Genomic DNA, 22791 nt, shown 5'->3' with positions numbered 1-22791 from the left:
TGCCTAATTACATACTCTAGGCAATTTGATGGAAACTTATTTTCTGGGCAGTAAGAATATGGTTCAAAAGAAGCTACCAGAAACAGATTCTATCAGCAAGATTCCTTATTTGACAACATGATTCATGATTTTGCATTTCTAAACCAAGAAAAAACTATGCAAACAGTCTAATAACCCAACAAAGATGGAGCTATAAAAAGCAAATAAGTAATTACAAGGGACAGCACACATACAAAGGACATAAACCAGCTTGCTAGTAACCTTTACCAACAAGAATAAAATGCACTGTTAAATTAATGGCAGTTGTTCATGAGCTGTCAGTTTTCTCAGGAGTATCTAGTAGAACATACCAGGAATTAAGAAATAGAGCATTTTCATCTTTTGCCTAACGAGGAATAATGAGAGAGAGTGTAATCATCTAATTTCTAGCAAACAACCACACTATTCTCACTAACAAGAGGAGATGTAGAAAATATCCCCAGAGAAAAGAGAGCATCTTTCCACTTAGACTGCTTAATGTCAATAACACCATCAACTTGCATGGAATTACTCTCAATTTACTTCTGGTTCCAGTTTAGGAAGGAGATTCAGACCCAAAGAGAGTAGGATTTACTTACTAGTAAATATGATTCTAAAAAATGAGAGGATGTACCCACCAGTTTTATTCTGAGTTGATGCCATATGCTCTTCATCTCATTTAAAATGAATAACCAGAAACCTGTCTGTTCCCATAGGCAAAGATTCTCCCTTTGGCTGAGTTCCAGTTAGTAAGTAGTCAAATTCCCTTTCCTGAGCCCCACAGTCCTACCTCACATGCATTGCTGGACATGAATAAAACCCTCTGCTTGGAGCACAGGATGTATGTACTGGGGGAAATCAGCATGAAGGAATCTAGCTCTTCTGTCTGTTGGTTCTCTACAACTTTTCTATGAGCTGAGTCCCAGAACAAAACTTATTCCCTAGCCATAAAACTCAACTACACTTAGTTGTGAATTTGAAAAAAGGGTTTATTTTCAAGTGAGTCATAAAAACCCTTCTCCTTTGTTAGAAAAAAAGCAATTTACACTCATATTTACATAGGAGAATAGATATGTTTCTAGAGAAGTAAATTCCGATGTCCATATATTCACTCTACTCTGTTACATTGCAGCTAGAAGTATTTCTAAGCACATCTTGCAGGCAGATACAGTTGAGATAAGTGGAAGCAAAGTGGTTCATGGAAACAGGAGTGAAAATATCAATAGCATTTCAAGGGTGTATCCTGAAGGTTGTAAATGCATGTAGGAGAAATAATAATATTAAGTGCTAATAGGTCTGTATGCCTATGCATTCAGGACAGATGTTACCCTTTCATGCACCTTGTGTTTCTTAAATGGTTTTCAACTCCTTCCTGATAATAAAGATGTGTATTCTGCAGGTAAAAGTGGAATTCATAGTGACATCATGTAATCAGATTCTGTTTTGACTTCCTACCTCAAATATGCTTGAATTACTTTTTTTTTACACTTCAGAAAATCTTTCAGACAATACTTCATTTGAAACTAAGTTTCTTGAACTGAGAATTTTAAAGCATTGTTTTAATCGACATTTTATTTCTGTGAGTGAAGTGTATTTCAGATTAAAAAACCCACAGTGTCAGAAAAAAAATAATCTTAGTACCTGTGATTCTGAGAGTGTCTCTTTATTATTTCTGTTGTGAAAAAAAAAAAGAGAACAACAACAGTACTCAGATTCTGTAGAGAACTTTCAGTTTTCAAAAGCAAAAGGAGATAATTAAACTTAATTAATCTGAAGATTTCTTACCATCTTTCTGCCACTATTATAAGGACACCCAGAAATGGAAGTACTAAATAAAACTACTCACTTGTATAAACTCCTTTTGTCCTCCATTTTAGTAGATCCCTGATTGTTATAATTTCTGAATCCCTGTGTAATGTACGTTAGGAAGCTTCAATCAGCTGGATATCCACACAGGGACTTGAGACGTCTCCATGCTCAGTCTGCTGCAAGGTACATCAGCCATTCCCTTTCATCAGACAGTGTTCCATGACTAACAGGCTTTGAAATCTGTAGCATTTTCTTTCAGATCCTATCTGTGTCATAATTTGGGTTTTTTTAGTACTGTATGCTTTTTGAATTCCCAAATTCCTCATTATTCTTCTATTACTAGAGAAGCAACCTTAATTTAACCAAGCTACTTTTAATCATGTCCATTTGCATGAAAGTTTAACACAGAAACTTACTTTCATAGTGTTTCATGTGAATAATTATGTGCCTTAAAGTTTTTATGTGGTAGTAAAATTAACTTTCATAGTTAATTCATTTCATGAACAGACAGATTAACTGTCTGTTTACAATTGTCTGAAAAGGGAAGGGAAAGTTACTCTGGTTTTGTTGACGTTGAGGTACATGTGATAGAAGTAGGAGAGAGCGTCTTTCCCACTCGAAGTTATTTGAAAAAAAACAGGTTATAAGGTTAATTCTTTCAAAATCTAATAGATATTCATAAATAATTACCAGAGCTATTATCTTTGTAGTTTGTGTGCTCATGTCTCCAATCATCTACAATGTGTGTAAAAAATAATTTGATTTTTTTTCAAATCCTATTTAATTTTCTGTAATGATAAAGAGGCCACAATCTTTCTTGCTAGTGCTGCTTTTCAGACTGTCCTTTATTGTTTGAATATGGCTCTGCTTTTTCACCACTTTCTGCTTCCTCATATCCATATATTGCTCTGTCAGCGACCTCATTTGTAAAGGCTAATTACCACCACCTCAGGCCGGAGAAGTTATATTGGTTTCTTTTGACTTCCTAAGAAACTTTTTCTACTCAGCCTGACAATAAAAAAAGGTCAGACCATACTTCATGCTGTATTCTCTCAAATGACAGAAACCCAGCTTAGATGGGATTTTTTTTTTTTAAATTTAATTTTCCAGATTGTCCACATAAGAAGTTTTGACTACTCAGGCTAGAAATATGGTTGTATTGATGCAATTTAACATGCTTGGATAGAGAGACCTAGACAGAGAGAGCATTCAGAATATTAATTTGTTTGTTCTGGCCCTCAATAACAACATATTATAACAGCATATTATAACAACTATATAATTAACATAAAGATATAAATCAGTTATTATTTACACTGTAGTAGTTAGAATACATGTAGATGCTTGAGAGATACTGCTATAGAGCTCAAATTTGACTTTCAAATTTATATTGCATCAAGCTGAACAAAGACTAAATTTTTCTGTAGTTAGAAAACATAATGAGAAAAATGTCTGTTTAACATTCTTGAGCATCCACCATCATTTGCATTGTAACTAGATTATGTCATTTCAAGAACAGGAAGCCACTGGTTTTTTAGTTAAAGTATGAACTTTTTTGTTCAGGTAAGTAAAAACAGCAGAAATTACTTTGTGCTTGTATGTGAGAACAAATAAATCCTTTCTAATCTGTAATCAGACAAAAACTTGTTTGTTTGCATCTTAAATGCTTCTTACAGAGAATTGTAGTATGTTTTAAAAGACAGCACTAAGCTAGTAAAAACTTTAAGGAGAGGTAGATTTCTTTGCAACAACCACATGGAGGAAATAATAAAATCAGATGTTATGAATAAAGTTTATATACATTTATAGCCACATTGTAAAAGCCTGCAAGTTGAGGTGTCTGAGTGACTTTTGGGTGAGAGGAAACAGTCTCAGGTTGCACCAGGGGAGGCTCAGATTGAATATTAGGAAAAATTGCTTTATGGAAACAGATTGAATATTAGGAAAAATTGCTTTATGGAAAGGATTGTCAAGCACTGGAACAGGGAAATGGTTGAGTCACCATCCCTGGAAGTATTTAAAAGATCTGTAGAGACTCTATGGCTTCTGGTTTATTCACCATAGGTACTAAGTAGTAGTGACCTCCAAAGATTGCCTGTGAATATTTAGCCATATTCCTAAGAAAGTGGGTTTATCACTGCTTTCCCCACATCAGGTACCAGAGATATCTCTTCCTTAAATGTTTGATAGCATCTTATAAATATTTAACTGGGAAAGAGCTAGAGTTCAAAAATTTTTCTTTATCTCATTGCTACAAGGCTTTACTTCCTGAACCACAGTGCAGGGATGGGTATGACACATACCAGTGCTCACCACACAGACTGAAAAGGATAGGGGAAATTAAAACCCTTCTGGCTGTCCCACCCAACCTCTTGAAAAATGCACATGAAGATTTGGAGAGATTTAGAGAAATAGAGAAAGTGTTGTAAGAAACCATGGCTCTTGGGACAGGTCTGTTTTCACCTGGTCCTAACCATCAGTTAGCTTCACAGTGGCTGCTGGATTTTAAATACCACCTTACTTAAAGGGTTTCTAGATGGAAACAATGCATCTATATTCCTGCAGAGTATGAGACATTTCATTACACTTTTTCCTTACATATCAGGTGAAACAAATTGACTAACTTCCACATAAGATCAACAAGCCCCTCCTTAAGCCTATAAACTTCCCGTAAAAAAAACAACCGAAAATCAATGACTACATCAAGTTCCAGTTTACGCAAATGTAACATATCTGAGCCTCACATAATAATGGAATTGCTGAGTCCTGTAGTGCTGAATAATCAACTTAATCAGACTTCTTGAATTACTCTTTCCACAGATCTGTACCCCAGATTTGGTGGTGTTTCTGGCATGTTCCAGTCAAAGGCTGAAAGAAAGGTTACTGAAGCGTGCGGAGCAGCAAGGGAGACCTGATGATAACCTGAAAGCCACTCAAAGAAGACTAATGAATTTCAAGCAGAATGCAATCCCACTGGTTAAATATTTCCAGGAAAAAGGGCTGATTATCACAGTAAGTCCTTTAGTGTATATCTCTGAAACCTTAATTGTTGTGGCTTTACTTGGCTTCTTGTACCTTTTACTTCAAGACAGGCTGGACGAGTCTAATTCAGTTTAAAGTTAATAGCATGCCTACTTAAGTGATTAATAAAGACAGCTAATTCATTGAGCTGTTGACAACAGTTGAATTATTGGCGTGTTCTAAGTTACAGACTGTGTCTGGTTGTAGTAACACACAGAACTTGGTACCACATGTGGTATGAGAGCACAGATGGCCTGTTTCTTTTCCTTTGATACCCTAAGTAGTTCACATCAGTATGTGCTCCTCACAGCAAGTGTGACTAATTCTGTGTGCTGGTCAGACTCATGGCAGGTTAAAGCATCCTTAATTGCAAAGTCATCAATTAATATTAATAGCCTTAATTATGTACTTCAGATTCTTTCTAAATTTCAAGATGAAAATCCCAGGAAATTATTACATTAGCTTCTCCAGAGAGTATGTGTTCTGGGTTAAGGATTTTGATTAACTCTGTTTTCAAGGATGAGAAGACTAAGATTCTTGCAAGTTTTTCTTTATTGTTGAGGAAGTGTATATTTTGTGATGCTTCTATAGCCTTTACTAGTGCTCCTATGGAATGTGTTTTTATCTCTTCAGGAAATATGTGCTTTTGTGCATAAAGCATGTGGGGCATCTGGATAGAATTGCATCTCTGTGATGAGCCCTGTAAATCAGAAGATTTTGTTCTTATGGAGGTTTCATCTACTTTTTAACTCTGTTCTTGAGAGTCCTGAAGACAATATTCACCTTAGATATTGTCTTTTCTTTTTGAAGAAAGCAAATGTTATGATGGGAAGTGACAACATGGCATATGAAGATTAAATTATTACAGCACAAAGGAAGCAGCATATACAGAAAATATTGCACTTATTCATGCTATTTCCCTAGAGAAGGAGGAAGAAAGAAAGAAAATAGCATTCATCCTACTGCTAATAATGCTGAACCTGGAAGACACTGAAATACTATGCAGATGAGAGCAGTGTAAGAACTAGAACAGGATAAAATAGAATTACAGTTGCCTAATTCCCAGAGGAGTGAATCCTTGAGGCAAGGTCAGACAAGGTCAACATTGACTAGAAGGAAATAAAGAGATTTACATTTTTCTTCAATCCCTACCTGCACCTTGTCACTGCTATTTAAAGCTGTAAATTTCAGACACTTCTAGCCAGCACCACGATTCTACTCAGGGGAGAGAAGCAGGACCATTTGTCTTACAGAGTGTTATAATTTTAGAATCACAACTCATATTTTATACATCTGCTTAATAAATATATTGTTCTTCATCAATAACAGACCAAAAGGGAAAAGAAAAATTCACTGAAATATAACTAAATATTATTAATAAGCAGGCATTTTATATATATGTATATAAAATTATAATCTACTGTTAGACACTTTATGAGCAAGAAATAAAAATCTAAATTCCCAAAGAATATTCATTTTCATGCTCCAACAGTTATTTCATACTGCTTTTAACATACTTTGTTTAATAGAATTAAGATCCAGTTCTTCATTTCAGCTTTTATTGGTTAGGTTCTAAGGTGTAAGTCTTCCCCTTCATCTCTTTTTTTCACTTCATCTTTTTTTATCACAGCAAATTATCTGTGATAATTTGCTACAGTACCCAGGTTGTACTTGTTTGGTGCTCTGTATGCCTTATGTTCTCAGTCTCTGCCTGGTGTACCTGCTCTCACAGTCTGATCCTGGTTTCTTTTTTTAAAGAAAGAAGTGAGGCCCTCACCTATGGTACTTCTAAGAAATAGGGAAGTACAAATCTGTCCTTTCTGAAAAACTCCCTCTTTGGAATAATGATATGTAAAGTTCATTATAATTAACAGAAGTAAATATGTGATATTTTCATCAACACACAGTCTGTGTTTAAAATTAATTTTAACAATCTGTCAGTAATCTAACAAATCAGAACCTGACTTAACTCAAATTTAAATTCAGAAAGTATCAAGACTATAATAACACAATATTGGACAGGGAGTATGTAAATAGATGCATATGCTGCCATTTACTGTTTTGAGAACTTTTAACAAATATTAAAACATTATGTATTGTTTACCTAGACAATAGCTCCACACAAAAACCACTGGTGGTGGTGGGGAGATATTAGTTTGATTAAGTTGTAAGAGGGAGAACATATAGGTACATAGGTGACCTCAAGTACTCTAATGTTTAGCAGAGAACTTCAGTTCTGGACACAGATTTCCGAATCTCCAGTTTATGTGGACTGAATTCCACTATAGATAATGGTGTAGTTCTTGGAGAGGAGATCACTGGATTACAAAAATCTTTTGGTCAACAGTTATTAAAGCCGCTCTCAGAGAGCTTAGCTGTTCTTTGTAGAACATATCCCTTGGTCTAGACAGAAAATGTTTACAGAGCTCATCGTTGTAGCAGTAGAAGTTTCTCTGACTGGAGGCAGGATTTGGTCCAGTCTGCCTTATTGACAGGGAATCTACATAATCTTTGTTGGGGAAGATGAAATAGGAAAACCTTATAAATATGATTGCCTGGCAAAAGATTCGGAAAATACAGATATTGAGATGGGAACTAGATTCGAAATAACAAACCTTGACTACTGAATAACTAGAAAACAATAGTATAGCCAGGTTGAAAGCAGTCCCCCCTTCTGATTAAACAATGCCCTTTACCTGCAGATAGGTCCAAAGGTCAAATGGAATGCTCTGTCTCACCCCCAATGTATGGTTCATCCCACACCTGTGACCCTCCCCTGAAGTATCAGATATCTGTGACCCCATTGGCCCAAGTCCTGTTCCAGCCCACCTTGAAGCCCCCTGATAAGGTGTGCCCGAGGGACCGGACGCTCTCTTGGACCTTCCCCTGGGACCCTCACCTGGAACCCTCGCTCCCTCTCTCTCCCTCTCTCCCTGGGCCTGCCACAAGTTGTGCCTGGCAACTCCAAGCAGGGCCTTTCCCCCCTTTTAATAAACCACATCTTCTAAGACCTGACTTCAGAGATCTCTCATCCATCCAAACCGACCTGGAGTCCCGCACTCTCTACAATCTTAGAGCTGCAATGTCAACCGTGATACATTAATAAGTCTGTGTGCATTTAAGGGGAAAAAATAAAAGACTGGCTGTAGTGAGACAAAAATACTAAACATTAAAAGAAGACTCTGGTCCTTATTTAAACAGCCAGAGCAAGACAGCATCCCGTGGCATCCATGAAATGTGGATTTCTCTGATATCCTCATTGTTCCACTTGTCCTTTTAGGGAATTTACCATGCCTATGAAAACATTAAAATGACATTCAGATTAGTCAGAGAAGTAAAGAGAACCCAGAAAAAGTAGCTGAAGCTGGAAATGGATTTTGAGCACAAATTTAGAAATTAAACAGTTGCGGGTGAGGGAAGTAGCTGTCTGCCCTCATAAGCATCAAACAAGCCTAATGGCTGGCAACTGTCACAGAAAAATTCCCCATGGAGCTGTGTTATATAAATGTTTTCTCTTGTTTTGGTTAAAAAAGGAGTTTTGCTATAGAACTTGCACATTGACATGAACTTTATCTAAAGGCTGTGACTTATCAAAATGCTGCTGAAGATATAGTTTATTTCTAAAGTTTCTCTGTTATCATACAGCTGCCCAACCTGAGGTGCTAGTTTGGGCTTTTTATTTGTTTGCTTCTGAATGCCGATTCCAAAAGACTTGCACTTACTCACTCTTCCTTTAATTTTGAGCCCGTCCCTAGAGAAATGTGGGTCCTGCAGTCCTTTAAGCAGCTCCCAAGGTCTACTCAAATCTCACTGATCTCAAACTCTTATGAAAGGCTTCATAGGAACTTTCACCCTGCTTTCCAGGTCCCAATGGCAGCCTCTGCCAGGCATGTCTCCCAAACCAGAATCCAGCTCAGAGAATCCTCTCCTCAGTGGAGGAACATGCATCTGGTTTGGCAGAGCACAGGATGAGTAGATGCCTTTGTTTTCTCGGTGCCAATATTTGTGCGCACCCATTCAGTTTTTGCATTAAACAATCGTTAAAAAGAAAATTTTAAAAATCCCACTCCTCCTTCCCTGACGTGATGCTAGGAATAGGGACTGTTAGCCACCACCTCCCCCGCGTGCTCTCACCTCCCTGCTGCAGGCTCAGAATCTCATTTACGTGCCATCTGATGCCTGGATCTTGCATCCTCGGCTGCAAAGTGATACAGACTTGGCAGGAATGGTTTCCCTCAAATGTAGCCTCATTGGTGTCTGAGCATGGCCTTTCTCCCCACAGGTCCGAGATGGGGATTTGAACCTGCTTTGTTTTCTAGAGGATACTGAGCTGAGATTTCTTATTAATTGGCCCAATGCCACCAAAATATTTTCAAATGCCTCTCAGTAGTTTTAAAAATACAGCAGCCATAAGCACAGTCTTTTAGGAACATTTTTAATGTGTTTTTAACATGACTACTATGTAGGATCTTCAAAGTACTTCTGGCTTCTTGGGTATGACCAAGTGGACATACAAAGAGGAACCCAGACAGTCTGGAGTATCTGGAGCAAACCTTCAATGTTTTAAGACCTTTTCAAATCAAACAAGGAATATAGGCAGCTGTTTGTGGGACCCTTGAGACCAGAGGTTTTGGTTGATATTCAGGAGTCCTCCTCTGTTTTACTGTATGGTAAATCTTTACCTATCTCCATAAATATATATGGTTATATAATAGTTTTAAAATTTATGTAGGGGGAAATTTAGAGGTGGGATGGGAAATAATAACTATCACATTTTCATTTTTTTGGTGATTTAAAGCAGTGAAAGGCAAGTTGAAGCGTAAAACAAGTAACCAGAACTTTGCAGTCACAGAAAGTCACTGAAAATTAAGGTTTTCTGTGTCTCTCCTTTATTTGAGAGCCCTTCTGCAGAAAAAATGGGCTAAGAGCAAGAACCTGGAACTGTTTCCTGTAAAACTGCTGAACTAGAGAAAGTTTACACATTCTAATCACTGCTAGGTTTTACACTGCGTCTCAGCACTATTTATGTGTTACTGTTTTGTGAGATTTTGAAGAACATACAAAGAAGGTCCATAAATGAATTTTATCTAGAAATGAGTGTAAACAAACTGTTTGTAAATATATGCACATTTTATATGGGAATGATAGATGAGTAACTTGTGCATATATAGAAGCATGTGCACCATAAACACTTCCAATTTTCAAAATATTTTCAGTCTCCCATTTTATGCTTTATGTCAACAAGTATATCAGAAATACCAGTGTCTGCCAGAGAATGACCAAGGATGGAAACTTGTCATCTGTGTACATAGAAGCATGCAAAGAAACCTTGAGGGTAGAAATTCTTTGCTGAGGTGAACAGTATCAGTGCAACACTATGTTCTCTTCTAACTTTGGAAGTATGATAATTTAAACAGCAACAAGCTTTTTGAAACCTGCCCTGCCTTTTGTACATCCAGTGACTTGAATGAAGCAGACAACTTTGAAAAAAAAGAAATAAACTTTGACCAGTCTGGCTATAGAATTAGGCAGTGATGAATGCATGCCCCAAGCTTATTTAGGAACTCCAGAAAGAGAGGGGGAATGCTGGTTTTGACAGCCATACTATCCCAGATTTTATCCATTTCTGGCACTGTGAAAGCTGCAACATGTTTAAAATTAACAGACTGGTTTTTTACAGATCTGAAACTAAAACTGAGATAAGTAATTAAGCCAAGTTATCATGCAGAGGAATGAACTGTAGGAGATGTTTAAAATAACGTGTCCTAAATATTCTTCAAGTTATTTTAAACAGTTCATCTTAAGGTAATTAAGCTGTGTCCTTTGGGTGAATAGCAGCTTCTAATTTCGTTCTTGTAGTTAAAGTGATGCTTAAAGAAGATTAATTTTTCTTATTTAGATGAGATTTATTAAGAAACTACATTGTAGAAAATATCTCTTCCCTGGGAAGACCTTTTGTATTGAAGCAGGAATATTTATCATCCATAAGCAAATTTTCCTGTCCTGAACCACAGCTGATTTTGTGAACATCCAGCTGAAGAACTGCATTTCAGCCCTGTATTGCTCTAAAAAACCAGTTTCTTTCCCAAGGTTTTTAGTGATTTCCAGCTCTAATTGCCAACAGTGAATTTTCCCACCGGTGAAATGTTCATAGATGGTGACTTCATGATTTTATGTAAAAACCACTTTGTTGTCATTTGATGGAGAAAATTTGCGTATTAACTCATGAAAGTTGCTACTTCAGTAGAATCAAGATGGGCTTTCAGCTCTCACAGTGCTAAAAAAATGTTACTACATCTGATAGCTTGTGCTCTACAGTCTCAGTGTTTAGCATCCTTCTTTTCTGAATCTATCACTGCTTATAGCATCTAAGTTGCTATTATTAGGTGTTGTTAGCTATTTCTATTTCCTTATGCACGTGGTAACTGAACGTTTTTTCTGTTATACTACTCTCACCTTTAATTCAAAGGGCAAAATGAGACTGAGTGAACTGGTCTCTAGTAATCCAATCTAGTACCATTCTGGGAGTATTAGAGCATTTGCTCCTGTTCCTTCTTTCCTGTAGATGTACCCTGAAAGAGAGGGGAGGCCTAAAATGTTCTTATTTTTTAATGCGTCATAAAGATACGTGTATTCAGATTTGTGAATGCTCAGGCATTGTAATGATACCTGAAGCCATTTAAATATCAAAACTGTCAGCAGAAAGTCTGATCCTCTTAACATTATGGGCTTACTCTGATATTCTGGAGTCTTATTTAGGCTTAACAGGGTTAGATGCAGCGACAGTGTTAGTGGAGAACTGAGAAAGCTGAAAAGTTACTCATCCATTGTGTGACTCAGGGTACACACTGCACTAGACATCACTGAAGTGAGAACTACAGCCTTCCCCTAGGGCACTTCCCCTGTTGCAGAGTATCCTTTTGAGCATTTCTGATAGCTGTTTGAAGGACTTTTAATTTTTTCTAATGCAGCTAAAGAATATCTACCGAGCAGTGCTTTGAAGAACTATATGAAGTGTTTCCTAATTAAGAAAACACCAGTATTGTGTCAACTCAGCACTTCACTGAAGTAATATATCCTTGCTCCTTATTTCACTGATACTTACACATCAGGAAACAACTAATATGGCTATTTAGTGTTTCTTATAACTGTGGTACATCATTTAGTGTTAGCACAAACATCTTTGCACAGCATCACTTTTTACCATGTAGACATAACCTAAAATTCTTGGCAGAGGCTCTCTTGTGAATCCTGTGTGGTTTGTCTTTGCTATAACTGTATATGCTTTTGTATCCTTCAGCTCAGTTATCATCTTTCCTACTTCCAGAGTTAACGTTTGTATCTTTCCCTCTTACATAGTACTGCAGTTTTTTTCACTAATGGATAGTGAATACAACTGTTTACTTTGTTGTCCCCATATCCCATTCTGCAATTCAGTAATCTACTTAAATAATAAAACAGGAAAAGAAGCTTCACAAGACATAACTATAACACTGAAGTCAAAATTATTGTAATTTTCTGTGGAGGAAGAACTGTTGTCCCCATTCTCAACTGTTCATCTCTTTTTGTGCCAACAGTCAGTCACACCAGTCACGGTAAAAGAAATGAAGAATTAATGCACAAAATGTAGCATCTTTTCACTCTAGTTTGCTACGATCAGTTATGTATATCTAGGATTGTTCATAAATATGCTACCTCTTGATCAGTTTTGTTAAAAATAAAATTGCTAAAACTACATTGTTTTTAGGCAAATCTTAACATTTTTTCATTACATACTCCACTGAATTTCTCCGTCTTTAATCAGAATGTCAAGTTCAAGTTGAAGCTCCACATTCAAGTTTTCAATACCAGTACTTCAAAATTCTCTGCTCTGTATAGAATGCCAGGTCTTGTCTTTTCTTGTATTATACCATCCATTCTATTTTGGTAACACTGTAGTTTTTCTAATGCCAAGGTCATCTCCCTCTCTTACCACTGCAAGATGCCAATTTGAAAATATACTTTCCTAGTTTCCTGCCATGTCCTGCTTTCTGGGCTTTTTTTGGTCTGCTTTACTGAAAAGAGCATAGTTATGCTCTAACACCATTAAATGTTTTGGTCCCTAAAACATTGGAAAAAAAAATCCAGTAATCCTCTTTGTATCTGCACCTTACTGCAAGAATTTCACCATATAGATTCTACATCAAAGAGATTCACAAAACCCCAAGGCAGGTAATTTCTGTTTCTTTTGCAAGAACATTCTCTCTGCTCTCTGTCAGGCTCTATGTCACCTCAGTCTGCTGTAATGGCCATTAGAGGTTTTGTGGGTACTTTAGCTTTCATCTCTGACCCTGTTCATGGGGTGCAAGACACAAATGAGCTCAGTTCCAGTACTGTGAACAGAGGGTTTTCTTCATTTACGCATGTCATGTTCCCTCATATCTCTTGATCTTTAGAAAGAGGGCCAAGAGCCATGTGAATTCTGAAATGAGTTTGGTTTTAAGGACTATTCATCATATCCTTGAACTCCAGCCAGGAGACCACTCCTCAGAAAAATCAGTAAATTTAGGAGGGTGAGTGTAATAGAGAATAAGTTAAACAAATTTTGGTATTCTCTCATAGGTTAGGTCAACACTTGGCAAAAGAAACCATGTCAGTGTTTCTTGGAAAGATGCCTCTGCTGAAATGCTGAGCTTAACAACCATTCCTGTCAGTGGGAACTTTTGTAAGAATTTATTTCATAGCTTCTTGTTAAGGCTGCGCGACAGTTTGTTATAACCCAAATCTGATAAGATACCTTGTAAATAGTAGTTATTCTTTAGGGTTAAAGGTTACAATTGATCTTTTTATATTGAGAAAAATTTTTTTTAAAATTGCAAGATTCCCTTTTTCCTCATGAATTGCACAAGCATGGGGACCTTTACTGATTTTTTTTTTTTAAAGTGCCTTGGAAAAAGATTTACTAGAAGATAACTCATATTTGCCGTATGAAACAAGGCCTAAATCTAACCTTTTTTGAGTACATGATTTGGCTCGAGGATGCAAAAAGACAAATAAAAACGTCTTAAGCAGAAATAGAAGCTTGTGAGCATTTCTTCACTGGAGTATGGATGAGAACAAGCACATAGAGAGTGTCCCACCCTTCTCCAATGACTGTTTCTGTGTGTACAGGAGTTGTGCTGCTCCGAGAGGAGGGTGTGCAGGGAACCTACTGGAAATGAAATGCAGGGAAGTACCAAGGGTCTCATTACACGAGGCAGAAGAGTGTTGAGCTAAATTAGCTGGTATGCAACACCAAGTGCTTGCAGAGCCAGCAGCTAATGGGCTCTCTGCAGACTCCTGATTCCCACACTGGAGGGAGGAGGAGGCCAGCAACCTCCTCAGATCCAATGAAAGGCTTTTAAAGAAATGAAGGCTATTCTGATCAGTGTAGAAGGGTCTGCAAGATCTTTTGTTTTATGAAATACTTGGATTTAGTCACTTCCCTGTCTTCCTTGGCATAATTTTAATAATAATAATTTACAAGTTATTATAATAATTATATTATATTATATTATATTATATTATATTATATTATATTATTATAATTTACAAATAATTAGGATCTGCCTCCAAATTATTTTTCTTCTTTTTTAGTGGAGACTACTCTCAAAACTAATAGAATCAAATAAGAGATGACGGTTCTCTGGAAGTTTGGACACTAACTTCCAAAAGCTTCTGGGAACTAGAACACTGTAGTACAAACTATAGGAAATTTTCTTTCCTTTGTAGCAATAATGGCTGTATGAAATATAGTCATTGCTTGAACTAAAGTTGTAGAAAACTAATTTTAAGAATTTTAAGAATTTTAAGATTTAGCATATCTGAACTGTCTTGAAAACTCTGCGAGTCTTGTTGTTGGTTCTATAAATTATCACAAGTCCACTTTTAGATGGAATGAGTATTGATACTTCCTGCTTAATATTTATCATGCCTGTTGGAGAAGATGGTGACCCTTAGAGTGAAAAAAATAATTTACCTTTGATATAATATTCTGTAAGAGTTACAAGAGCTAATAAGATTTAGGATATGCAAAAGGAGAGAATTGGAATTGTATTAATGATTACTAATTAGGAGATTTTCAGTGGGAACCCATTTAACAATTTTTTTGTTAAAACATATTTTTACTGTTAGATTATGCAAGTAAATGTATTAAAAATTAAAGCAAAAAAGTTATATAAAGAGAAAGGAACATTCAAAATATTTCGTGTTCTATCTCACTACAACTTAAACCACATGGGAGAAAAGGTACATAAAATCCCCCTAATGCCTTTCATATGCAAAAAATTTGGGATGTATTCACACTGTCTTTTTTTCCACTTTAAGTAGTTTCACTGCAAAAGTAAACAAACCTTCAATTTCTTTAATGTGTTCTATTTAATTAGAATTGTAAACAGAAAAAAAGTGCAGTGGAAGATATCTTTAAGCCTTCATAAATTAAGGCTTAAAGATATCCAAGTAATCAAAACTAAACATCAAAAATCTTAATAATAAACTTGTTCTATCCCTACAAATTGCTTTTAGAACTTCTTACATTTGCTGAATATATTAACTTAAAAGACTAAGTTCCTGTTTTCCAAGGTCTGTAAGTGCTAGGGTCCAGAGCCTATGCTGTTCACTCTGGATCACATGAATGGTTTTAGTAATATTTTTATCAGTTGTAAAATTTTAATAATAAAGGCAAACATAAATCACACATTTGTTATCTTAAGGTAAATTAAAAACAATATATGGTTGCTAAATTTTCTAAATAGCTACTCTTTCTAGTCACTGTTTGAGTCCCAGCCATTACTACAACACGGGGGAAGGTTGGCAGAGGCAGACTTTCTGTGTACTTTTAGCTGGTTTAAATTACAAAGACAAACACTTTGAATGCACTTCATTTTGTAAGTCGTTGTCCATGTTTTGCTGGGGTCCCAGCAAAAATTATTATCACTATGCAGCTGCAAGATTGAGCTTACTCTGCCAAAGCAATCAAGGGTTGAAACAGTCAGAACCACCTATACTAGCACTAGGCAGCAAATGGAAAGGTGGAAGCTTCACAGATATTTCTTCTACCAGGTCACATTGAAAACAGCCAAAGGACCTCAGTGTGAGGAACAGCACCACGTGTCTCTTCCAACAGAGAAACAGAGGTGAAGAAGCTGCCATGATAGAGAGCAGTAACCAAAACTATATTAATGCAGAGAAACCTCCAGTCATCAAATAATTACTGTTCAGTAAATGTGAAGTGGTGGATTCTGGTTTAGAATATCAAAAGTTCTAATTTTCTGCATATATTGAAGGAAAAGTCAGTTACAGCTGTTTTTATAGATAATGTTATAAGAATACTCAATTTAGGTTGCTTAGCTTGCATTTGCAATAAATTATTTATAGTTTAACAATGTATTAATACTAATACAATGTGTTAATACTAATACAATGTATTAGACCCCACATGTTGGAGTTTCAGTTATTCTTTGAAGCACTTAGCTCAAACAAACAGCCAGAGGGAAAGTTGTGAAATTGTAATAAAAGAAAGCTTACAGAGGCTTTATTTTGATCTTTCTTGGGTCTTTTTTTCATCATTCTCCTGCAACACACATTATTGTCACATTGCTTGCATTTCTTTTCCACATCCCTATCCTTTCTCAGATTTAATTTTCATAGTGAGGGTGATTTTTCTGATTTGTGCTTTCCAGTTTTCTGATCAATACATTGGCCATTCTCTGTGCCAAGACGTTTCTTGGACATTTATCATGCTTTTTATAATAAATTAATTTTATTAGTTAGGGCTTCCCTAAAATTATATTTCATTTAATAGCCTCTGGGAAGAAATATTGTCAAAAGCTTTAAAAAAGTTAAATAAATTATGTCAATCAGTTCCACTTCATCCACGTGTTTTATGATATTTAAAAAATGCTTTCAGCCTACATAATCATGTGGGATTTTGTCCTACATTTGTTTCCAAAAAATACATGCTAGATGCAAGAATGTCATATTCCGGGATGACTAAAGCAATCTTTTCTGTCAGTGTCTCCTTAGCTTGCCAGCTTTCATTTATAAATCAAGTAGTCTCCTTTTTGCTCTGAAACAACATGCTCCAATAATTTAGATGTCAAACCAGAACTTTCTGGTACAGAAGTTAAAATAGCAGTGGCTCACTTCTTGCTGCAGGAAACAAGCTCATATCCTTCCTGCAGAAGTACAATTGGAAGTTGGCTTTATGAGCCATTCTGAACTCAGACTGACATCTGCTGAATATTATCCTGTTTGATCCGAGTCCTACTTCTAGAGATAAATCATTTATTTCATGAAAATTTAGTACTTTATAGCTCAAGATGACCAAATGAGGGCTTATTATCAAGGATTTCAATACCATTTATGAAGTTTATTAATATAGAGACCACCAGTGAAAATGCTGCTTATCCTGGGTCAGAATTTAGTTAAATACACAGGAACTGTGTAACTGGGAAATAAAATTTATTTTTTGTCTTCCAAGGAAAATAGAAAAGCCAAAAATTTTCAAACGTTCCAGTTCTTACAGTATGAAATTCCATTTTAAAAAGCTACAGCTATTGCAGATGAAATTATTTGTGCTGCTAAGGTCCTAGATGACTAAAAATGTCACATTATTTCTTGACTTAAATGCAGATTTTGCATATGAAACACCTGCATCATCCAATGTTTAAGCCTATGGTTTACCCCATACTTGTTCTTGCAGCTGAGTCATTAGTCCTCGTGCTTGAATAACTGGCTGAATTTGCAGCTGAAATTAACTCAGGACACTTTTTTGGTAGGTTTCATATGGTAGCATTCTTCCTTAGAAAATTGTGATGATACATAGGCAAAAATTGTATTTTTGGTAATAATTGTTATGAAGTCATCTAATAGTAAAGGACCAGACAACAATAATTTAGTACTTTGCTTTCAAAATCTCTCCCAAAACAGCCAACAGGAGAAATTGTATTGATCTTGAAAGGGAAATATTTGGCTATATTTGGCAGCAGCATCAGTGTTTTCCTTTGAAATTAATTGCAAACTGTCAATAGAAGAAAATAGTATTTATAGGAAGAAATGTCATTTATTTCTGATTTTTTCTAATTTTTTTTTGTTTTCTTATTTGAATTACAGTTGTTGCTCATTGGACTTTTTGGGGAAGCCAGTGTTCTGTATATTTATTCAGATTGCCTGTCTGTGATTTGTACATGCTGTGGGAGCTGATGCTAGAAAATTATTTGGTTTTGTTTTAAACGAAAGAATGACACAGGAGTTCTATAGGCAGGGGGAAATTAATATTTTTTAAAAAATTTTAGTCAGGAAAAGTCTCTCTGCACACAAACATACTGGTTAATGTTATTTAGTTATAGGGCTCATTCTGCCTGAGAAGCGCTGTTGCAGTCAAAAATAGCAAAAAAAAAAGGTATTGAGGAAAGCACTTATTTGAACATATTGGTGATCAGAGCTGTTTCACTGAACTGGGGACTCTGGGAATGTGAATATTCCAGTATTCATCTCATGGGGCACTGGAGGAAATAAGGGAATTGTGCTGTAGAAACTGATCCTTAACTGGTTTATTCCCAGAGATTTCAACCTGAAGAACAAGGGCACATCCAAGCCTCATAGAAGCCTTCATAGATAAAGATGAAAGAAAAACTACTGGAAAACAAGCATTATTATTGTGGAAAGAAAAACCAAAGGCGTTTGAGGAAGAGCTGGGTTATTCTAGATCTTTCTGTGATGTCCCTGAGCTGTATAAAGCAAAGTGACAATTACAGCTTTTATTGACTGAGCTTCATGCCACTTGTTTGTACCTCTCTGCCCTTTGTCTACATTTCAAAACACTGAATTTTACATTAATGCTTCATTGTTGCAGCATCACTGAGCTCTGGTAAATAAGAAAGGCCAGCTAAGGCACAGAGGGCTGTTAAAGCTCTGTGAGGATTTGGACAGCTTCGAGTCATACCTGACTCTGTAATCAGTAATGTCTTTCCCCTTCCTTTGGGGTTAGGTGCATTAAAGTAAAAAAATCAAACAATTTATTCTAGACCCAGTGGAGGTAGAGAGTAAGATGATTTCTCCCTCAGGCTGAATGTTTTCCTGGGTTTTACAGGAACAGAGTAAAAATTAATTCATGGAGCATCTCCTAACTCAGACCATAATTAAGTTTTCCATTCCAGCTCTTCAGAAGTGATCTGTCTGGATGCTCAACACCACTGTTCTGTTTCTTTGTAATACCATTTGCCTCTTTAAAAGCAATTTCCTTTAAAAAGTAAATGCATAGTGAAAATAACTCCAACAGTGGAATGTGTATTTTTTAAAAAAAGGAAAAGTGTTTTTACTTCCAAGGTAGAAAAGATCTCTGTATGTTCATATACTAAAGCATTTCTTTGATTTCAATTAATCTTCAAAAATAATTAACATAGTTGACTTTGCTATAGAAGCTGCTAAACAGATGTAATACATGTCAGGATGCAAGGTTTCAATGATTTCCAAAGTGAATGTGCACAGAGAGTTTATATGCAGAGATGCTGGCTGTATTTATAGCTTGAAAAGTTCCTGCTAGAAGTAACTTATCTGAAAAGTCAGATAACCCAGAACAAACACATGCAAATAAGGTCCTTTTAAATGCTATGTGAAATAATGCATATGCTGCCTAATTTGGTTCTGATACCTGACAATTTCCAAGATAAATAGAATATTTATGGTAGGGGTCATGGTAGTATAGAGAAACTGCTGAAATATTTTGAATTGCTTATTACTGACTATGTTAAACTGACTTCAGGTTAACAGAGTTAGAGATACAAATATGGTGGGGGATGCCTACTGGAAGCTCAGAGTCCCTCTAAGGAATGGAGAGCATGATGCAAAAATGATTGTGCTAATAAAAGAGCAATACATTTGCTTTCCACATAATAGTCACCAGCCTTCCTGATGAATATCCTTATTGGGAAAAAAGTAACCAACCAGTGCTCTTGAATATGTGTACAGGCAGAAAGGCTTTGCATCTTAGTGTTATGAAAAATGTATATGTTCCAAACCCACTCTGTGGCATCATCAGCTTCCCTATTAAACAAGCAATTGCTTCATCCTCTCAAGTCCATTAATTTTCTGTTACCTTGCCACCAAATTATTGATTTCTCCCCTCATCCCCAATCACATCCAACTCTCCTTCAGTTTGTCTGCTTTCTGCTCTGCAGGGGCCTGTAATTGCACCGTGTCTTTCCCATCATCTCTTGCCACCACACTGCCCGAGGTGCTCATTATTATCAGCTGAAAACTGCTGTAAGTCAGGCTGTTGTTTAAATGATCACAGCATAAAAGACAGAAGTTCTCCCTCTGTCTACCTATCAAAAGCTATTACTCCACATAAATGTACAAAGACAGGCTATTACTTCTGCTACTGTTGTTTCTTCAGGTGAGAGTTACCATTTCCTTGCTGTTGCTCGGTTCAATATTCCAAGTATGGAAGCTGGCTTTGCAGTTTTACTGTGAAGGGAGGGAAACTGCCACAACACCCTGACACTTGTGTGCCATGGCACTAAATTGTTGAATTTAGCATGAAATAAGAGAAAATCACTTTAAGAACAAAAAAACCACCCCAAGCCTGTGTTTTGTAGTAATCTCATTGTTTATGGACTGCCAAATTAGTAGAAAGGGGTCTGTGACTAGAAAAATAGAAAAAAATTACAAAATTAGTGGCTTTGAATTGCACCTATTTTGAGTGCATGAGTTTGGGATATAGAAAAGCTACCAGCAGTTGCTGCATAACTGTCAGCTCCACTCAGGGCTGGAGAACATTTACCCCCATGCTTGTTTACAAGTAGCAGTGACAGCAATAGATCCTTAGCTACAAGTGGAACTTGAGAAACTAATGGTAGATGTATGAGGACTCTGCAATTATTTATTAATCCTCTTTGGAACTCCTGTGGTAAAAAAAAAAAGGTGCTAAGAGGCTTATTTTAGATAACCCAGAGTATTCCTTAGGGTAATAATGGTGTTAATATCTCCAGTTCAGTTTTGTTCTAAATTTCTCTCTGATACCAACTTGTGACCTCTGCTAATGCATAATGTTTTGAAAATTATTGGTGAGCTCTAGTGTAATTTCAGTTGTAGGTTTTTTTGTGTATGTGGTAAAATAGAATAGCAAAATTAAACTGAGATTTTGGAGTATTTGATGGAAAATAATGAAAATATTAGAAATAGAGGATGGATTAGAGAGAAATATCTCTCCCCTATGTCCTTATCCTGCCATTTTCTGGTGTTTTGAAAGTTTTTTTGGTTTTAAGTGGATCACAAAAAATACTTTATAACAGTATTATATTATACTATTTATTATATAATATATTATACTATATATGGTATTATAATAGTTCCCTGAACTCCCAGTCTGCACATTCCAGCTTCATTTCAGTGCCTCTGCTTATTGGGTTTCCTATACAATCTTCAACTAATTTTTCTCACACCCCCATCCCAGTGGTTATTATACTACCTTATATATTTTCCCTCACATATTTCTGTTTTCCCATGTTGCTAGTGTTTTTCTTTTGATTTTCCTACTCTCTCTAGAAGTAACTGCACAAGTTAATAATTGTAATTATTAAGAGAAGCAAACTCGGCATGAAACAACAGTAATGAAGGGATTTCTGTGTGGGTGTCCAAAAATGGTAAAGCAGCACCCATTCCTCAACAGTGTGTCTCACTTCACCTTTTAGTATTACCAAGGGTAAAATAGAACCAGTTCTTATTTGTTTTCAATCCTTCAGGAGCAAATCCCTACCTAAATCAGGATGAATAATAACAGTGTGTTCTTGTGGCATTTGTAGCTGCTGAAAATCATTACAACTTGTTCAATCTTATTAATCTCCTTATATTACTAGGATTGTCAACTTTTCAACCAAAAATACCAACACTTAAGGGACAGTGGTGCAATCTGACTTCTAAACTAGATGTCTCTTAAAAGCATGGGAAAACCATGGTACAAGAAGCCATGTTCTCTTTTCTGTGGATAAACCTTTTTTTTTTAACTTTAAGAAGAAATTGTTCCTCACTGCAGGTGATAATATATGGGTAATTTTTCCACTTCCTAAACAACGATTGTGTTTCACTTCCATGGACCTGGTTAATGGATTACAAAGCCTGAAGTGACAGCTCTGGCTATGTAGAGCAATACTGCAGACTGAATTAGATCCTATTTTAATTTTATTAATATTTTTCTTTCTAGGAATAATCTATAATTTTCAAATAACGGGGAATCCATTGCAAATTGTGATAAAATAAGCAGTAAAGATAGTGACCTCAGAATAAATTTTGCTGTTTACTTCCATTCTGAATTTGTCTCATGTGCTCTTCATTCTTGCATCTTACAATTTTGTCTTCTGGATATAATAACTTCTAAAGTTTTTCTTTCCCATGGAAAGGTACAGGAAAAAGATCACTGTTATAACCTGTCTGGAAGCCCCTCCAGTTTATTAGCTGTGGATACTGACATTGCATGGAGCATACAGGAACTTTCACCCCTGTGCCAAACACCACAATGTTATATGTTTAATTTGGACATGGGTTATTTTCTTTTCATTGACACTTATCATGTCCTAAAATAAAGGACATTTTCATCTACTGTTGTAAATGTTATTTAACTACAAGTTTGCTTGTGTTTTTTTTTAATGCTTTCTCCATTTTTAACTTTATTTCAAGCTGCACAAACAAGAATTCCCTGCAAGTCTGCTGAAATCAGATTTCTTACTAGCTTTCCTGTACTCCAGTTTGAAAGGCTAGTGGCATCTCCCCCATTTTGGGAATGTTTTAGATAAACTACCTGCAAAAACCAGCAGTTTCATTGGAGGTGAAACAGTCCCTAAGGGGCAGTGCCAGGCTGAATGACACCCTCAGCCAAAATTCTAATTAACTGCAGCTTCCTTGATGTTTGTCCCCTGACAGATGTGA

The 22791-nt window shown here is 36.1% G+C and overlaps 1 protein-coding gene and 1 long non-coding RNA gene across 2 annotated transcripts in view; one reads left to right on the top strand and one right to left on the bottom strand.

The window, feature by feature from the left end:
• The window catches only part of AK5 (adenylate kinase 5), an 83335-nt gene that overhangs the window by 14893 nt on the left and 45651 nt on the right, over positions 1–22791 (top strand). Inside the window, exon 6 of the mRNA XM_068200028.1 lies at positions 4648–4839. Coding sequence (XP_068056129.1) covers positions 4648–4839 — 192 coding nt within the window. The remainder of the gene's footprint in view (positions 1–4647; positions 4840–22791) is intronic.
• The window catches only part of LOC137479506 (uncharacterized), a 71510-nt gene that overhangs the window by 18350 nt on the left and 30369 nt on the right, over positions 1–22791 (bottom strand). The window lies entirely within an intron of this gene.

This window comes from Anomalospiza imberbis, chromosome 9, assembly GCF_031753505.1.
Source record: "Anomalospiza imberbis isolate Cuckoo-Finch-1a 21T00152 chromosome 9, ASM3175350v1, whole genome shotgun sequence".
NCBI lineage: Eukaryota > Metazoa > Chordata > Aves > Passeriformes > Viduidae > Anomalospiza > Anomalospiza imberbis.
Note: the sequence above shows the minus strand (reverse complement) of the source record. Positions and strands in the feature narration are given on the sequence as shown.